Source organism: Phoca vitulina, unplaced genomic scaffold (genome assembly GCF_004348235.1).
Source record: "Phoca vitulina isolate PV1807 unplaced genomic scaffold, GSC_HSeal_1.0 scaffold2, whole genome shotgun sequence".
Taxonomy (NCBI): Eukaryota; Metazoa; Chordata; class Mammalia; order Carnivora; family Phocidae; genus Phoca; species Phoca vitulina.
The window spans coordinates 85,435,403-85,453,595 of NW_022589705.1; the positions used below are offsets into that span (position 1 = coordinate 85,435,403).

General features: G+C 60.2%; 1 protein-coding gene across 7 annotated transcripts in view; it reads left to right on the forward strand.

Moving 5' to 3' along the window:
* The window catches only part of RAP1GAP (RAP1 GTPase activating protein), a 65,175-nt gene extending 54,047 nt beyond the window's left edge, over positions 1-11,128 (forward strand). For 3 of the 7 annotated variants that reach the window (XR_004297831.1, XR_004297832.1, XR_004297828.1), the window contains 9 exons: positions 1,846-1,977; positions 3,896-3,973; positions 4,935-5,044; positions 6,021-6,134; positions 7,684-7,807; positions 8,797-8,899; positions 9,232-9,366; positions 9,634-9,675; positions 10,103-11,128. Coding sequence is in view for 2 of the 7 variants with exons in the window: in XM_032391778.1 (XP_032247669.1) it covers positions 1,846-1,977; positions 3,896-3,973; positions 4,935-5,044; positions 6,021-6,134; positions 7,684-7,807; positions 8,797-8,899; positions 9,263-9,366; positions 9,634-9,642 (774 nt within the window). In the remaining 5 variants the exon portion in view is untranslated. The remainder of the gene's footprint in view (positions 1-1,845; positions 1,978-3,895; positions 3,974-4,934; positions 5,045-6,020; positions 6,135-7,683; positions 7,808-8,796; positions 8,900-9,231; positions 9,367-9,633; positions 9,676-10,102) is intronic. The other 4 variants (XM_032391778.1, XR_004297830.1, XR_004297829.1 and 1 more) reach the window with 4 other exon arrangements.
* Positions 11,129-18,193: the final 7,065 nt, after the last annotated feature.

The window sequence follows — 18,193 nt, forward strand, 5'->3', positions numbered from 1 at the left end:
TGGGGTGGAGTCGGGGGCGGGGTTATGGGCAAGGCGTGGGGGTGTGGCCGGAGGCGGGCTCTCATGGGGGGAGTCGAGTGGGGGCGGAGCTAGGGGAGGAGTCAGGGGCGGGGTTCACAAATAGGCGTGAGATAAGCTAGGAGCTGGGTGGCAAGTGCCTGAGGTAGAGTCTGGATGATGGCGAGCCTCAGGGTGGACCTAGGCTTTAGGGTGGGGCTCTGACTTGGGAGGAGTTAATGGTTGGAGGCGGGGCCTAGGCTTGAGGGTGGAGTCTACAGGGAGTTCTGCAAAGGTTGGAGCTTTCTAGGTGGCAACCAGGTTCCTCTGGTGGGTGGCTACCAGGTAAGCAGGCAGAAAAGAGAGGAGGTCTCTGTCCTCAGAGGGAAAGGAACAGAAGTCTGAGGTGCGGTATGTGAATTGAGTGGCCATAGGAGAGGGACCAGGCCTGTGTGACCCTCTGACCTGGCTGTCTCTGGTTTAGTGACGCCCTGGGTTCAAATTCCAGTTCTGCCACTTACCAGCTTTAGCATGCTCTGAGCCTCAGTTTCTTTCTTTCTTTCTTTCTTTTTTTAAAGTTTTATTTATTTAAATAATCTCTACACTCAACTTGGGGCTCAAACTCATGGCCCGTGATCAAAAGTCGCATGCTCTTCCCACTGAGCCAGCCAAGCACCCCTGAGCCTTGGTTTCTTTATCTACTGGGTAGGGCAATGGCAGTTTACCTCCTACAACTGCTGAGAATTATTTGTAAAGGAGTTAGATTAGTGCGATATAAGTTCAAAAGCAAAATGCAAAACCCTGCCCATCTACCTCAGCAGTTGCTGTCCAAAGTAAGAGGCAGAGGAGGGGGAGTTCCTCTTTGCCCCATAGGTCCTGGACTCTCCTAAGCTACAGGTCCCCAGGCCGTGGCTTCCTTGCCACCTTCTCCTCCTCCCACAGGAGGGGAACTGCCCATCCTCCAGGGGCCCTGCCAGGTTGGCTGGGCCTCACCCTCACCCCAGGGCAGGCAACAATGCTGGAGATGTGGGTTTGTAGTGGGTTTGCATAAGGGGATTGGCCCAGCTGCCTGGGCCTGCCCTGGACTTAGGCGAACAGATCGTCTTTGAGAAAGGGGCCTGAGGACAGCCCTGCCTCTGCCCACTGGAGACAGGGAATGGGGGGGGATGAACATGGGTCTGGGGTGTCTTGAGGGGAGTGGGGGTCCAGTGGCCCCACATCTCTGGTAGGTGCTGGACAGTAGACCTGGATTAAGTCAAAGAATTTCTCAGAGGCAGCAGAGCCCACAGTTAAGGGCACGTAATTTGGTGTATGGGTTCCAGGCTTGTCTCGAATGTGTAAAATGGGCATGATAATAGTGCCCACCTCGTAGGGTGGATTGAATGAGTGAACATGAAGTACCTGGCCCCATAGGAAATGTTCAGTACAGATTGGCCTAGAAAAGCAAGGAAGAAAAGGCTAGAGGGAGGAAAGAGAAGAAAGTAGGAGAGAAAGCTCTAAGATCAAGAAACTGAGGTTTCTGGAGGGCTCTCTGTGCGTGCTCTGGGTCATGCCCCAGCATCTTCTGCAATCCTTACAACAGCCACTTGAGAGTCCTAGGAGGCTCAGAGAGGTGCGGTAGCTTGTCCAGCATCACCCAGCAAGTTGGTGGCAGAGCCAAGGCCCGAACTACCCTTAGGCACCATGTGGACTTGCCCCTCCTGTGGCCTCACAGGCAGGGACTTCCTGGGGTTACCGAGAGTGGCATTGGTGGGGAGGGACCAGATGCCTGGGCTCCTGGGTTTCCCGGGGGGGGAGGAGGGACCTCATAAAGTCTGTGCCTCCTCCACTCACACCCCACCTTCACAGCGGGTCATCCGGAGCCGCAGCCAGTCCATGGACGCCATGGGACTAAGCAACAAGAAGCCCAATACCGTGTCCACCAGCCACAGCGGCAGCTTTGCCCCCAACAACCCCGACCTGGCCAAGGCAGCTGGAATAGTGAGTGCCCCCCCAAGCAGGCCTCAGCTCGCCCCCACCTCCGAGGCCTGCCCCCCCCATTGCCCTGCTGTCTGAGTGCCCATCCTGGGTTCTAGACTCAGTCTAGCCACTGTTCTCCCTGGGGGTCCAATGTCCAGGCCACAACAGTGGGTGGGGTGCTGAGAGCCTGCAGCCCCCTTCCAGCTCCTCAGCCTGTCCCTCCTCCTGGTCCCTTATTCAGGTGACTTTCTGCGGGTCAGCTCTGGGGCTGCCTCTATATGACATTCCTTATTGAGCACATACTGTCTATCACGTGCTGGGAATTGGGCTGCTTTGTGGGCACCTACTGTCAAGCCTTGAGTTGCTGGAGCATCTACTGTGTGTCGGGCTGCGGGCACGCACTGTGTGTCGGGACCTGGGTTCTGTGTGAACGCCTGCTGTGTGCCTGGCCCTGAGATGCTGGTGGGCGCCTACTGTGTGTCAGGACTCGGGCTGTTATGCGAGCACCTGCTGGGTCAGGACCCAGCTGCTGTGTGGACGTGTACTGTGTGAGCATCTACTGTGGGCCTGAGCCCGAGTTTCTGTGAGCACCCGCTGTGTGTCCGGCCCCGGGCTGCGGTGTGGGCATCAGCTCTGTAAGTATCCACTGTATGCCCGGCCCTGGGCTCTTGTGCGAGAACCTCCCATGTGTCAGGAGATGGATTCCTGACTGAGCGCACGTATGTGCTAAGCCCTAGACCCTGGTGAATCCTCACTGTGTGTCAGGAAGCGAGCTGTGGTGTGAGCGTGTTCTCTGTGAGCCCCTTCTTCTGTGGGCCTGGCCCTAGGCTGCCGTGTGAGCACCTACTGTGTGTCGGGGCCTCTGTGGTTGTGGCTGCCCTATTGTGTGTCAGGAACGGGGCTTCTGTGTGAGCATCTCCTGAGTGCGCACCTACTGTGTGATTACTTCCTGTCTGCCCGCCTCTGGGATTCTGTCGCTAAGACTGGGGGGGGGGGCGTGTGCTGGGCACACAGGGTGGATGAGGCCTTCAGCTGGGGGCCCATCTGCTTTCCGCCGCCCAGTGTCCACCCCTGGTGCTGCACCCGCCACTCTGCTTCTCCCCACCCCTCCATCTGTCTTCCATCCATCTGTCCCGCCATCCTTCTGTCCTTCATTGACTACATGCTGCATGCCAAGCCCTGTGCTCAGTGCTGTGAGGCTGTGTCACAGGGTAGGAGGTCCCCTCCCCGCGCCCCCCCCCCAACCACCCCTGCCCCATGGTCTGGCCTGGTCCGGGGAACAAGGCGGGGCCTCTGCTGGCCTGCAGTCACCAAGCCCACTGTCACTGGAGAAGCAGGCCCACCCCCTCCCTTCCCACCGAGTGGCTCAGCCTCCTGTGGGTGCTGTCGAGGGGCCCCGGGGCCGGGCCAGGCCAGCAGCATCCGCCGTGGCAGTAACCAGACCCATTTCTGTTTTTGTTTTTGTACACCTCTCTCTTCTGCTGTTATTCCTTTTCCTTCTGCGTCTGCATTTTCCCTGCTCTACCTTCCCTCTCTGCCCCCACTGCCCGCCCCCACCGATACCTGTCTCTTCCCTCCTCCCACCCTGGCCCGCACTCTTCTCTCCCTGCTTTCTCCTTCCCGCCTCCCTGTTCTTCCTGGCTCTGTCTGTCCTGCCTGTGTTTCTCTCCGTGACCTCGCGTGTGCTCCCCCACCTGTGTCTGTCCCTGTCACCCTCTGTTGGCCAAACTCTCTCCTCCTTCCGCTGTGCCGCCCCTTCCTGGCCGTGCCTGTCTGTCAACCCCCGGCCTCACTGTCGACTTTGTTTCTGTCTGTCTGTCTGTCCCCCCCCCCCCCCCCCGCCCCGTTCCCTGTCCCGCCCCTCCCGCCCCCTCCATGTCTCGCTGCCTCTCTCCACGTCTCTGTTTGTCTCTGCCCCTGCCCTCTGCTTGCTTGCCAGTCATTGCTTATTCCTGGGAAAAGCGCGAGTAGATTCGGACGCCGGGGCAGTGCCATAGGCATAGGAACGGTGGAAGAGGTTGTCGTCCGCGGGGCCACCGGCTCTGGAGGCTGCGTGCACGTGCTGTTCTCTGCTCGCTCTCAGGACGGAGGCCATATTGGGGACGTTGCCCCCTCTTTCCCCTGGGCCGGGCTCGGGGCTGTGCAGGGTGGAATGCCGGCAGCTCTGAGGGCACTCGGCACCTGCTTTGGGGCCTGGTCCCTGTGCCAGAGCCAGTGCCCCCCCCCCCCGCCCCCGCCGGGGGCTTCTGGCCCTGCCCTGGCCCTTGGGACCCTGGCCGAGGCCCTTCCAGGATCTGGGACCCAAAGACCCTATGCCCAGCTGCACGTCCCCCAATATCGCCAGTTCTGCATGGAACGCCACCCCTCTCCTCTGTCCTGATTCCCACCCCACCCCACCCCCCCTCACCATGAACCGGCCTGGGAGTTCCTGTCCCTCCATGCCTCCCTGGGGCCCACCTTCCTGCCTCCCCAGAGAAGCTGGGGCCTGCTTCTGGCGCCTGGGGCCTCCCACCCTAGTGTGTTGAGGAACAACTGCTGGGCCAGAGTCTCCCCTAGCCAGTTTGGAGGTTCCAAGGTGGGGCGGGGGCTTGCGTTGCGATGTCCACTCTCTCCCCGTGGCCCTGAGCCCAGGTTCCATGACAACGTGGGGGCAGGGGGCTGGGAGCCATTCTGAGGTCTTGGCCTCTTCCTATCCTGGCCCAGAGTGGCTGCCCAGCCCCCTCCGGCTCCTGCCCTTCTCCTGGACTAAGATTTCAGGCCCCACATTGCTGTGTGATCTCAGGGACCCTGGCCCTCACCAAGCCTGTTTCCCTGTCTGTGAACTTGGAGGGCTGTCTCTGGAGATGGACATTTCTCTCGTCCTTTCTTGCTCCATTGCCTCTGCTTCAGGACCCGGGGCAGCAGGGCCCCAGGTGGCATGTGGGGGGCAGTGGGTTTCCCAGGGCAGGTGGGCACTGAGTTGGGGCCTTTCCCTGCAGTCACTGATCGTCCCTGGAAAGAGCCCCACGAGGAAGAAGTCAGGCCCGTTTGGCTCACGCCGCAGCAGTGCCATCGGGATCGAGAATATCCAGGAGGTGCAGGAGAAAAGGTGGGTGGGCGGCTCCCCTGTCTCCTGCGGCCCCTTCCCTGGCCCCCGTGCAGTGGCGGAGTTAAGCGAGCAGGAGGGCGTGCCCGCTCCTCTGCCCCCGTCCCTCTGCGGGGACAGCCACACGGTCAAGCCCCTGCTGTGTGCCAAGCACCAGGGCCAGCTCATCACCTACCGTGAGACGCCTTCATCTGTCTGCAGGTCTGCTGGCTCCCCAGGGGTCACACCCTGCATGGCAAGATGCTGTAGGTGAGAGGGTGCAGGGGCCTGCCCAGGTCACACAGCCAGGGAGAGGCGGAGCTGGCATGGGCGGCCTGGCCCATGGGGGTCTCGGGTGCATCTGTGTGGGCAGGCTGCAGGCGGCTCACCTCAGTAGCAGCGGGACGGCCCCTGGGAAGCAGAGGATAGTTCCCGAAAGTGAATCCTGTCTCTACCACGTGGGGCTGGGTGACCCTGGAAAAGTCACTCTACCTCTCTGAGCCTCACCGTCCCAATCTGGAAAATGAGGCTAAGAACACAACCAACAGCACAGGGCGGCTGTAGAGGTGGGGTGCGGGGCACGCGATGCAGGGCAGGGACGCTGGGTCCTCAGGAGTGGAGGTGGTACTGTCCTCATGGCCACGAGAGCCCAGAATCCTATGAAGCCCGGGCTCAGATCTCAGCTTTGCCATGGACCGAGCTGTGCATCCCGGGGCAGATTCCTTCCCATCTCTGGACTGCAGTCTCCTTACGCATGACAGGGATAAGGAGGGAAGGACTGGAGGAGTGTCCTGTCTTCCGTAGGCGCTCCAGCACGCCTGCTCCTTTCCTCGGCCAGGCCAGCCAGGTTGCTGCAGGGACGGCTCTGGGGTTGGCCCCTGAGAATATAGGGTATGGGGACGAGGCAGGAGGCGCCCGTGACCTCACCACCTGGGCCTCGTTCTACCCTTGATGCCAGGCCCCGTGCTGAATCCCCCCACCGCCCCCGTGTGCCCCGCAGGGAGAGTCCCCCCGCCGGCCAGAAGACCCCAGACAGCGGGCACGCCTCACAGGAGCCCAAGTCGGAGAACTCATCCACTCAGAGCTCCCCAGAGATGCCCACGACCAAGAACAGGTTGGGGTTCGGGGCACGCCAAGCCAGGGGGCTTGGACTCACCCTTTCCAGTCCCTGCGTGAGCCTGGGACTGCCCGGGAGCTTTGGCCCTGCCACACCAGGGCGTCAGGGAGGCCCCAGCACCCTCACAGGTCCTCCTTTGACACACACCCACGGAGAGCTTCATTCATGCCAGGCCCCAGGCCAAGCTCCAAATCCAACAGTGAGCTGGGCGTACACGTCCCCTGCCCCGTGGAGCTGACAGTCCAGAGTAGCGTGACCTGATGAGCTATTTCTAGATGGTGATGCAAGAGGACAAAAGAGCAGGGGGTGCAATGAGGACTTACTGGGTGGGCGGGGGGGGGGTGGATAGTTGGTGCTCAAGAAAGACATCTAGAAATGGGGGAGGCTTAAGTTGAGAGATAGGTGAGGAGCCAGCCCTGCTAAGACTGGCATGGCAGAGGGAAGAGGGCTCCAGGCGAAAAACACAGCAAGTGCAAAGGCCCTGAGTCATGCTTGAAGGATAGAAAGAAGAGTGGTGCGGTTGGAGCTGAGTGAGTGAGGGGCTAGGCCCAGGCAGACGTTGTGCTGGGTGTTGCTGAGGATAAGGTCAGGGAGGTGGGCAGGGGCTAGATCCCAGCTTTGGAAGCGATATGAGAACTTTGCATTTTACCCTAAGTGGGGCCAGGGAGGAGCCTTTGGGATTTTAGTTAAGAGGAGTGATGCTTTCAAACCTGACCGTGGTTGCCACATGAAGAGGTGGCGTGGGGAAGAATGGAAGTAGGGGGAGGCCACCCCTCCCTTCAGCGCTGCAGCTCAGCCCCCTCTGTGCTGGCTCTGGGAGTGTCTAGACTCCCAGACTGTGCTCTCCTGAAGGGCCAGGAATGGACGACAGGGACAGGGAGAGACAGGGCTTACAGACCCAGAGTGGGGAGGTCCATTCCCACCTTGAGAGGAGGAAATCAGGGAGGAGGAGACCCTCGGCTGAGTTTTGAAAGATGAATCTGCTTTTTGGGATTTGAGGGAAGGAATGAGACTGCAGGAGACACAAAGTCCTGAGCCTGGAACAAAACCGAGAGGCTTGAGAGTAGACTGTGCAATTGGAAGGCCTGGGTCCTAAACCCTGTTCTCCCACCTATGGCTGGGTGACCTTGGGCTGTGTGCCTACCCTCTCTGAGCTTCGGTGTTTCCTCATCTGTGAGATGGGTCTATTAATGGTAGCAATGAGATAGCTCCAGTAAAAGCACTTAAACAGTGCCTGGCACAGAGCAAACATACGCTGGACCATAGATTTTCTGTTAATAGTTATTATTATTACTGAATACCTCGCCGAGGCAATTAGACTTTATCTGGGGCGATGGGGAGCCACAGGAGGGTTTTGCTCAGTGGAGGGGTGCGCTCAGATCCATGAATTGGGAAGGACAGTGGTGGGGGGAGGCTCCGAGGCCTGGGCAGCTGTGGTGGGGGCCACAGAGGTGCTGGGGTGACTGCAGGCCGGGCCTCCCGGGGCAGGGAAACGGGGTGGGGTGCCCGGAGCAGACGCAGGCTAACGGGGTGCTGCCCGTGGCAGAGCGGAGACGGCAGCCCAGAGAGCGGAAGTGCTGAAGGACTTCTCCCGCTCCTCGTCCAGCGCCAGCAGCTTCGCCAGCGTGGTGGAGGAGACCGAGGGCGTGGACGCGGACGACACAGGCCTGGTGAGAGGCCCAGGGAGCCGTGGTGCTCTCCAGCGGCCCGGAGGGTGGCCCTTTGGTCCCTGTAGATACTCCGGGCAGAAGCATGAGCCTGGGTGTGGCTGAGACTGAGATGGGGGAGCCCAGCCCAAAGGAGTCATGCAGACTCACCGTCCCTTACTCTGAAGCCTTCCATGGCTCCCCAGTGTCGCCCCCAGAGAGCCCCATCTCTGAGGGCTCCATTGAAGAGCCAGTCCCTCCCCAGCCTCATCTCTTACCACTTTAGCCATTCTGTGCTCCTTTGCAGTCCCCCCAACATACGATGCTTACCCCACCTCTGGGCCTTGGCGCTTGCCATCTCCTGGGTCTGGAACACTCTCCCTGCCTCCTCTTTCCCCCTTTGTCTGACTGACTCCTACTCATCCTTCTCGACTCAGCCTCACATCACCTCCTCCTGAAAGCCTTCCCTGATTTTCTAGTCCTAGGGTAGGTTGGGAACCCCCCTCTTCATGCTCTCATAGACCCCCGGGGCTTTGCCCTGAGCACTCTTGTGTCATTCTTCATTCAGCAAAGCTTTAGTGGCCCCCTCTCCTTTGCCAGGCCCAGTTCCAAGTGCTGCAGATGCAGCAGGGAACAGTGCAGACCAAGGCCCCGCCTGATGGGGCTCAGAGTCTAGGATTTTAATAGTCTCTTCACAGCCTGTCTTGCCTCCTAGACTTCACTGTCTGAGGGCAGGGAGCCTGCCTGCTTTCCCTCACCAGCTTGGCCCAGGATAAGCATCGGTGAATGTTTGCTGAATGAATGAATGGGAGTGTGTGGTGTATGCCTCCCACTCTGTCCTCCTCTGCTCTCCCTGGGGCAGACATTGCTGGGCCCCCTTCCTCTTTGCAGGGGCGCGAGGGTGAGGGGTTGTGGGTTGCCGCAAGCAGAGGAAGCTGGGAGACGGGAGCGGAACCCAGCCAGTGCCATAGATGAGGGCTGACCTCCCTCTTTCTCTCTTCCCCCATCCCCAGGAGAGCGTCTCGTCCTCAGGGACGCCTCACAAACGGGACTCCTTCATCTACAGCACGTGGCTGGAGGATAGTGTCAGCACCACGAGCGGGGGCAGCTCCCCAGGTACCAGGCCCCAGGCAGCTTCCCCTGCCAAGCCCCTCTGGTGGCCGGAGGGGGCAGGGAGAGGCCCAGAGGGCCGAGACCATCCTCACGCCCCGGGTGGTGGGTGTGTGATGGGCCTGCCCCTGACAGAGGGGACAGTGGGCGGGCCATTATCCAGCCTAAGATGGTTGAGGGCTGATGGCTTCTGGAAGGGTCTTGGAGGATGATGGAGGAGGGGTAAAGAAGGGAGGTAAGAGTGGGATTACCTGACAGAGGGACTCGGCGGGGCCGTGGAGCACTGGTGCCTACCGCCCATCCATGCGTCCATCTCCCTGGTGCCTCCCCGCGGCCAGTGAGGTGGCTCCCTCCTGCCCCCCTCCCCAGGCCCGTCGCGGTCACCCCATCCCGACGCCAGCAAGTCGGGGGACCCTGCGTGTCCCGAGATCAAGATCCAGCTGGAAGCATCTGAGCAGCACACACCCCAGCTGGTATGTGCCGCCGCCAGGGGGCTGGCCAGGGCCGATGCGGCCAGCCTAGAAGCTGCCTGGTGGGAACGCTCCCCCAGGAGGGGGGTCAGCTCTCGGGGAAAGGGGACAGGTGTCCAAGGGGAGCGGGGGTGGGCGCCAGACCAAGAGGTCCCTGAGGCCAGGAGGGGCTGGGTTCGTCTGGCCTGGGCACAACCCGTGTCTTCTGCTTGTCTGTGTCTCCTCCCGTGTCTTCATCTGTCCTGTCACCTGCCCCGGCGCTCTGTGCAGGGCTGTTAGCCAGGCTCCCGCTCTGAAGGTGAAACTGAGCAGGTCAGACCCAGTCCTCGGCTCTTGTTTGGTGGGGAGAGGGCAGGAGAGGGCGGGGGTGGGCGGGAAGGGGGGATGACACCTCCCTGGTCCTCTGCCAGCTCCTGGGGCTGAGAGCTCTATGTACCTGGATTTGAATCCTCTGCCACTAAGATGCTGGGTAGGACTTGGGGAGGTCCCTGGCCCCTCTCTGTGACTCCATTTCCTTATCTGTGTGGTGGGGCCAATACATGCTGCCTCACCCCCACCCACGAATTGCTGGGAGGATTTGGTGGGAGCCTGCAAAGGACTTGGGAATTGCTGGGAGGGAGGGGCTGGGGGATTCCCAGTGGGACCGAAAGACCCAGAGAGAGCCTGGGACTCCAGGGGCGGGCCCCTCCCACTTCCGTCTCCCTGCTTCATGGTGTGTTCATCTCCCTTTACCCTGCAGATGAGGCTGCAGAAGCACAAGGTGAAGATGCTGTGTCAAGTCCAGGTGGATAGGACCTCTGCCCCCAAGGCCAGCACCAGCCTAGGGGTTGCCCCCTGCCCCCACCTTGGCCACCCATCTGGGCTGTCTCTGCGGGGCGGAGCCATCCAGACCTGGGAGGGGGAAGCTGCTGGCATCATCCCCACCCCTGAAGCTGGGGCAGGCCGTGGTCAGTTGAAGCAGAACACCAGGCCTGGCTTGCCCCCACTCCAGGCCCTTCATCACACCTGGGTGCCCCTCTGGACTCACGGGGAGCAAGATGGGAGGGGTGGATTGAGATATCTCAGTGCATACAGAGCCTACCATGGAGGCAGTGGGATGTGAAATATGGTGGAATGAGCACTGGGCTGGGAGTCCTGAGTCCTGGCTTCCAATTTGGGTTCTGCTGCGTGACTTTGGGCAAGTCACTGTCCCTCTCTGGGTACCTCTGTTCCAAATGGACAAGATTATTGCAGAGGTCATTGAAGACTGTGATTCCATGCACCTGCCCCAGAATGGGGGGTTTTCCTCCTAGGGGCCCCCCATCGCCCTACCTTGCTTCTTGGGTTCCCTGGGACCCCAGGTGGGCTGAGGGACTGGGAGCTGGCTATGCCCGTTGCCCCTCCTGGACCCTCAGGCTCTCCCACAGATCTGCCGATGCCCTGTCCACTGCCTCCACCTGACAGACAAGTGACCCCCTTAGGGCAAGGGGGACCTACCTGGCTTCTCAGCCAGCACCCAGCTTAACCCCTGCCATCCCATGCTCTGGGCACTCCAGGTCGAGGGGTCTCAGCTGGCCTAGAGTTATGGGCCTTGCCTTTGCGCCCCCCCCAACTCCCACGGAGGGGCAGCCAGGCACAGCTGCTGTGAGTCCACACCCTTGTGTGTGTCTGTCCACACTTTTTAGGCACCACGCCAAAGGCCAGCCTTCCAGCCCCAACACCCGTTTTGGAAGCCCCTGTGGCTGTGTGTATGTCGGTAACAGTTGTACAAAATAAATTCTATTTATCGCTATTGTACCCCGGGTTGGGCCTGGCTTTGTGTGAACTCTGCCCGGACTGACTCCAGACGGATCCCAGTGGTACCGAGGGACCAGCCCGTCCGTCCCCCTCACCCCACCCTTCAGAGCTGCTGCTAGGCTCCAGGGGTATCTCCACGGCCAAACCACGGGTTCGGTGACCACCAGGGTGCTTCCTCCCCATCGTGCTGCCCTTCGCTCCACCCTGTTCCCCGTCTGCAGGGGGAAAAAGACAGCTCTGCAGTCAGGCAGACCTCGGTTGGGGTCCTGGCGCCATCTCTTACTAGCTGGGTGGCCTTGAGAAACTTGAGCCACAGTTTCCACTTCTGTGAAATAGGAGCAGTAGTATCTCTCCCAAGGGCTTGTGATGGGGGTTCCTCGAGCTGGTGTATATCCAACACCTGGCACAGTGTCTGGCACCCAGTGGGTGCTCCATATCAGCTTCCTGCTCTCCTGTTGCTCAGTGAAGCCCAAGAATTTCCTCGATGTGGCCACCAGGGGGCGCCAAGGGATCGCTTACCGGGACCGGCGGGGGCCAGGGAAGGGCTCCCGGTGCTGGGCAGTTACAATAAAGGGTACTGAGTGACCCGGGGTGCGCAAACCAGGGGCCCAGCCTGGGTGAGGGAGACATGGAGAAGACTCAGCAGCAGTGCTGGCCGAGCATCCTGGAAAGGCCTAGGAAAGTGTCGCTGGGGCAGGGAACTGCAGGGGCAAATGTGTGGAGGGGAGTGCCTGGAATTGGGAAGGTACAGGTCTTTCTGTCTGTCTTTCTTTTTTTTTAAGATTGTATTTATTTACTTAGTGTTCACAAGAAGGGGTGGGGGGGGCAGAGGGCGAGGAGAGAGAGAATCTTAAGCAGACTCTGCACTGAGCACGGAGCCCGAAATGGGGCTCCATCTCACAACCCTGAGATCATGACCCGAGCTGAAATCAAGAGGTGGGCGTTCAACCAACTGGGCCACCCAGGCGCCCTGCAAACAGTTCTGAGTGATGGGAAGGTGATGGGGTAGAGATGAGGCCAGAGGCCATGTGGCCTTGAATACCGGACCAAGGGGTCAGGGGTCTATGCTCAGGGCAGCGGGGAGCCATGGAGGATTTGAAACTCGGATTGCCATAGAGAGAAGCTGGGGCTGCTGGTGGAGACCAGCTGGGCAGTGTCAGGGAGGGAAGGGAGGGTCGAGGAGGCAGTCGTTGGGGACAGTGGGCAGGCCTGGAAGGACTGGGGGGCATGAGCATCATGAGCATCATGAGCATGTTGGGATGTGGGTCTGAGGCGGGGGAGTCCAGCCTGGGTACTGGGTGAGGGGGTCCCCTCTGAGGTAGGAGTGCAGGAGGAAGAGTAGCTTGGGGTGGACACATGGCTTGGCCTTCCCGACAACTTGGTGGCCTCCTCACTGCCTACCACAACCCCCACGCCCTCCGCAGGACAGTGGTGAGCGCACCCCCCAGGGGCTGCCATGCTTTTCCTGACAGTGGCGCTAGGATGTCTGGGGCCACCCAGGGGCTGTGACTCACACCCAGTCCCTAACCCCACCCGCCCGGTTTGGCTCTGGGCTTCCCCGGGCTCCATGGGTCCCCTACCAACCCCACCCCCTCCCGTGCACAGCCTCACCCCAGTCCGCTAGCCCAAACGCCCCCTCCCATCTCCTGTCCTCCCCTCAGTCTCTTGCCCTGTCTCCTCCCATCCCACCACCGAAGGGCCAGCAGCCACAGTTCAGCACCAAGGTCAAGAGCTTAGCTCTGAGTGCCTTTACCTCCTCTCTCTGTGACTTGGGACACATGATTTTGGCTCTCTGGGCCTCCGTTTCCTCATCCACACAGTGGGAGGGCTAATAGTTCTGACTTGGGTACCCTGCCATGAGGATTCAGGGGTGCGGCTCCAGCACGTGGTGTGCTCTAAAAACTGTGCGTGTTGGGCGGCGGGGGCAGTGATTAGTCATTAACGGGGACCATATCCATAAGCCACATCAGAGGATGTGGGGTCGGCTTTCGCTGTGGAAGATGGAGTAGCCGGTGCTGGCCCGACACAGATGTTCAGACCTTGGGAACGTGTGATCGCCGGTTGCTCCCCTGAGCCTCAGCTCCCGGGCTTTGCTGGGACTGACGATCCTTTTATAAAGGGGTTTGGGCGCCCTCACCTGTGCGCTTCCCCATGCACTGCGCGTGCGCTCCGCTCCACAGCTGAGCCCGGCAGACACGGACCCTGCCTTTGCCCTCTGCCTGCCCAGCCCGGGCCAGCACCCCTCTGTGGCCAGGGTCGGCGTCTGGGCTCTTTCAGGCTGGGCCCTAGGCCATCCCCACCTCCCCAGGCTCCAAGGTGGGGCCAGGGGAAGCCGAGGACGAATCTGGCCTCCGGGATCAAAGTGTCCAACGCTGTTTCTCTTGTGTCCGCGCCAGCTCCGTGCTCACTCTGGGTTCTGAGGTGGGGAGGGCAGGCCAGGACACTGACCCGAGGCTGGAATTAGGGCTTGGGTGGGGGGCACCGGGCTCCGGGAAGCGGTGGACGCTATATAGAAATAACCCTGGTGGTGGAAATGGCAGCCAGAGGTTTCTCCAGACGCAGGAGGCAAGAGGCCTCCTGTGGAGGGACTTGGGTGCCTGGCTGACCCGACCCCCATCTCCCCTGCCTTAGAGCTGGTACCTGTCCCTCCAGGTCTCAGGTTCATTGCCTATAAAAGGAGGACAAAGCCTTACCTATTGCTGTGAAGAGGCTGTCACGGCTTCTAAGGTGCCTGGCATAAGACCCATGCCCACAAGAGGGGTCCTCCCCTGTCCCGTAGCAGCTGGGGTGTCCGTGGACATCCATGGCTAACCCTGAGGTGACTTTGCCAAAGAGACAGCCGCAGGCCCAGGCCCACCCAGTGCCAGGGGACTGGGACCTGGATGTTCTCTACTGCTTAGGCCACAGGGGGTACTTAGCCAGGGACCCTGGAATGTAGAGGTCCCTCCCTCCCTCCCTCCCTGTACCCGCCCTGCCAAGGGGACAGCCAGGGACGGAGCCTCCTGAAATAACCAGATCTGGTTAGTGAGGCTAATTTTAAAAGCCACTCTGGCTGCCCCATGGGCCCTTCTGGGAAGCCTTGAATGTCCCTGTGTTGCCCCTAGGAAGCAGGGTGAGGGGAGAGCAGCAGGGGCTGGGGATGGACTCCCACCCCTGACTGTTAGGGCGGGAGACACCGAGCTGCCTCTCAGGGCCTGCCCATCCAGGACCCAGAGTCCCAAGTCCAATGTTGGGGCTCAGGGGCCCAGCCTCTACCCCAATCCACTCAGGGAAAGCCCTGGTGGGCTCTCAGGACCCTCCAGCCTCTGAGCTGGTCTCCATGAAGCAGTGCTGGGCAGGGGGCCTTCAGCTCTCTGGCTCTGTCTCAGCTCTCTCCCACTGTCTCCATTGTTCACTCTCTATGTCCCTTTGTCTCTGGATCTCTGCCTCTCTCTGTCTCTGACACTCGAGGTCCCTCTTTGCAGGGGCGCCTCTGTCCCCCTCTCTCTGGAGCCATCACGAAGGAGGTCAGACAGCATTCCTGACAGGCCATGGGCTGGAGCGTGCATACCAGGTGGGAGTGGGTGTCCACCCGGGAACTTGGGGCCTGTTGGGGAGGACAGCCGTCCTGGAGGCGGACAGGAGCTATAATGGGGCAGGCAGGGGCTGTGTCCAGGCACGACGTGGGCCATCTGGACAGGCCAGGTGCCAGCAGAAGGAATGAGCTCCAGGGGTAGGGTTCCCAGATTTAGCAAGTAGAAACACAGAGCCCAGTTAAACTTGAATTTCAGATAAACAAGAAATAATTTTTAGTTTAAGTATACCTCATGCAATATTTGGGACATACTTATACTAAAAAATCATTCCTTGTTTATTTGAAATTCAAGTTTAACTGGGCATCCTATATTTTATCTGGCAGCCCTAGCCTTGGGAGGCTCCAGGAGTGAGTCCAGAGGTTTCTCAGGAATGTCAGGTTTTATAGCCCGTGGGAGCCCCAGCCTGGGGGCGGGGATAGCGCAACCATGCCCTGTCCCATGGTGGGGCACACCTCCTGCGCACGGGGAGATTGCAATTATCTGGGGTTGGGGACCATCCTGGGGAGCCTGGGGGCGGGGGCCTGTGACCCTGACATCAGGCACCACATATTGAGCCACAGGCATCAGAAGGGAGGGTCTGTGGACGCTCCCCGCTGAGCCGCAGGGCCTAACCCGGGCACGTAGTAGGGGCTTCCTAAATATTTGCTGAATGAATGAAGAATCCTCCCAACCCCCATGGGGAATGGGGATGCTTGGCCAGCAGGGGGCTCCAGCAGCCTAGCCCGCAAGCTCCTTGGAGCTAACTGGTGTGTGCAGTGCCCCCATCCTGGGGGCTCCCCAAAGTAAGCACAGAAAGGGGGTGAAGGGCAAAGGGGATGGAGAGAGGAGGCTGGTTTTCCCCTATGGCACCCCCGCCCCAGACTCCACTCTCAACTCGGGGTTCAGCCTAGGCAAGAGTGTGGTGGGGGATGGAGACTAGGGCAGGGTGACCTCTGGCTTCTGGCATTGGGGGGTTGCTTGGGACTAAGGTGGAGGGGCAGGCCACAGAGGTGTTCTCAGGGCTCCTTAGCGGGGGCACGCGGACAGCCAGGGGGAATTCCTGGGACCCAGGTAGTTGGGGGACCCTTGTTTCTGGAGAGCTGAAATGGGCCTTTTCCTGTGGGTTATTAATCTCAGGGGACTCCCTGGAGCTGCTCCATCCCCGCAGATGGGGGATGACTATGCTCTCCCAAACCTCCCCAAGAACAGAGTCCCTTAAATAGCCTTTTCATTCCCTGATTCATTCATTCATTCATTCATTCACTTGCTGACTCACCCACGGTCACCATTTGCTGAGATGACCTCGCTTGGGATCTTGTGCTAAAGGACCTCAGCAGCTTGTCTGGGCTCAACAGGAGCAGACCTGTTCCAATGCTCACACTGCCCCTGGCTGCCTGTGCGATCCTGGGCAAGAGGCTGAGGACCTGGGCTTTGCCATCCCTGCAGTGGGGATGAGGCCCCCAGCTCCCCGCTGGGGTAGCTGAAGACGGAAGGTGGTGCTTGCCCACAGCGGGTGCTGCAGGATGCAGGGCGCCATCCTGATCAGCGTTATTATTATCAGTGTCCTCCTTGTGAGGTCCCTGCGTACCGGGCAGGGAGCCGCCACTGGCCCCGAGGCCCTGGCTTCATGGCCAGTGTCACACCGAGATGTCATCATCGCAGCCCCCATTCCTCCTTCTCAGCGAATGTCATCTCTTTCAAGGTGCCTCTGGCCTCAAGATGCAGCAATGAATCCTTTGGGGAAAAGCAAGAGGTGGGGATGGAGCTTGGAGCGGCCATCGGAAGGAAGGCAGGGCTTGGGCCCGGCCCCCTCTAACCTGCAGTGTGAGCTGGAGCTTGTCTCTTCCTGCCCTGGGTCTCAGTTTCCCCAGTTGTATGGCGAGGGGGTGGGGCTGGACATCCTCCATGCCCTGGAAGGGGCCTTTCTGTGTGTCATCCTGTTAGTAACAGTTTAGCTCCCAGCCTGTAATCACATCTGCCCTGGGAAGAAGTAACACAGCGTTTCTTTAAATTGGGCTCTAATTGCGGCTTTTAGTGGAGTCAGATGCTCCCCAACCCCCAGCCGGTCTGAATCAAGGAGGTTGTCCCTACCTGCCCTGCCAGGCCCAGGAATCCCCTGGGATTGTTCTAGCAGTCACGGAGCCGGTGACGGGTCAGGGACCGATGTCTCCCAAGAACCTACTGTGTGTCAGGCCCTGAGCCGGGCACTTTCCATCTGGAGGACTCTGGGTCATCTCATTACATCTGTGGGAGGCAGGGGCCACTGAAACCACTTTTCAGAGAGGAAACTGAGGCATGGAGAAGTGTAATCACTTACCCAAGGCTGCTCAGCTAGGTTGCGGCAGGGGCCGGATTTGAACCCAGATCTGTTTGCTCCCAGGGTGTTGTCTCAGCCTGAAGCTGAGGAGCCACACACCGCCCCCCAGCTCCGTCAAACCCCCCTCCTGGGGGGCTCTGCGGGAGCAGCAAGCATTGCAGCTTTTTCTGTCCACATGTGACCACAGCCATTCTGCTCCTTCCCCGCTGGTTGCGCCTAGAGAACGGGGTGTTGGTGGACGTGGCCAGAGGCAGCTCCCCTCTCCTCGGGTGGGGCAGGGGCCTGTGGTTTCCCTGTTTGTTCTGGAGATCCCAGCCGCTTCCCTGAGGAGACAGCTAGCGGTTCCCAGGCCACAGCCCCTCGGGTGGAGCCAGACCACGGCTGGCCAGCCCGGGAGCACTGCCCGCCAGCCCCACTGGGCTCTGCCGGGCCCTGGCGCTGGGTGGTCTGGGCAGGGGCCAAGGGAGCTCGATCCGGGCTGCAGGACAGGAGCCAGGACTGGGGCCAGGCTCGAGGCTGCCCTGCCAGGGACTTGGAGGGGTCCTGAAGGCTGGGGATGGCTGGACGAGGGGTAGAGGCAGGTGTGGGGCAAATGTTGCCTTGTGGGGAGCCCAGGAGGGAAGGCCCCAGGCCCTGGTTCCATCTGAGGGCCTCAAGAGAAACATTCACCCCCTCCAGGATTGTCTCTGTTGGGTGGTTTCAACTCAACCATTGAGTTGGTTGAGACAGGAGCCCGATGGAGAAGTCAGGGTGGCAGGCAGAAGACCTAGATCCCAGCTCTGCCCTCCTCTGGACCTCAGTGTCTCCAGCTGTACACTGGGAAGGGGACAGGAATCCATGCTTGACAAGAGCTCCTCCGCGTGGGGAGGTAGTAGTTGGGGGGGGGGTGGGTAGCCCAGGCTGGAAGGATCTCAGTAGTTCCCAAATTCATTTCCAGAAGCTTCTGGCACCACCCCCTCCCTGCCCAACACACACCTTGGACGAAACCCCAAGGTGAACACCTGCTGGAGTGGAAACGGCTTCTGTGGGTTTTGGAGTCTGACAGACCCCAGTTCAAATCCTGGCCGTTGGCTGGCTGTGATCTTGGGCACATCACATTCTGTGCCCTACAGCTTTAAATGCCGTCATGACGCTCCCTCTGTCTCCAGCTGAGCTCCTCCACTGAACTCCAGACTCTTCCTTC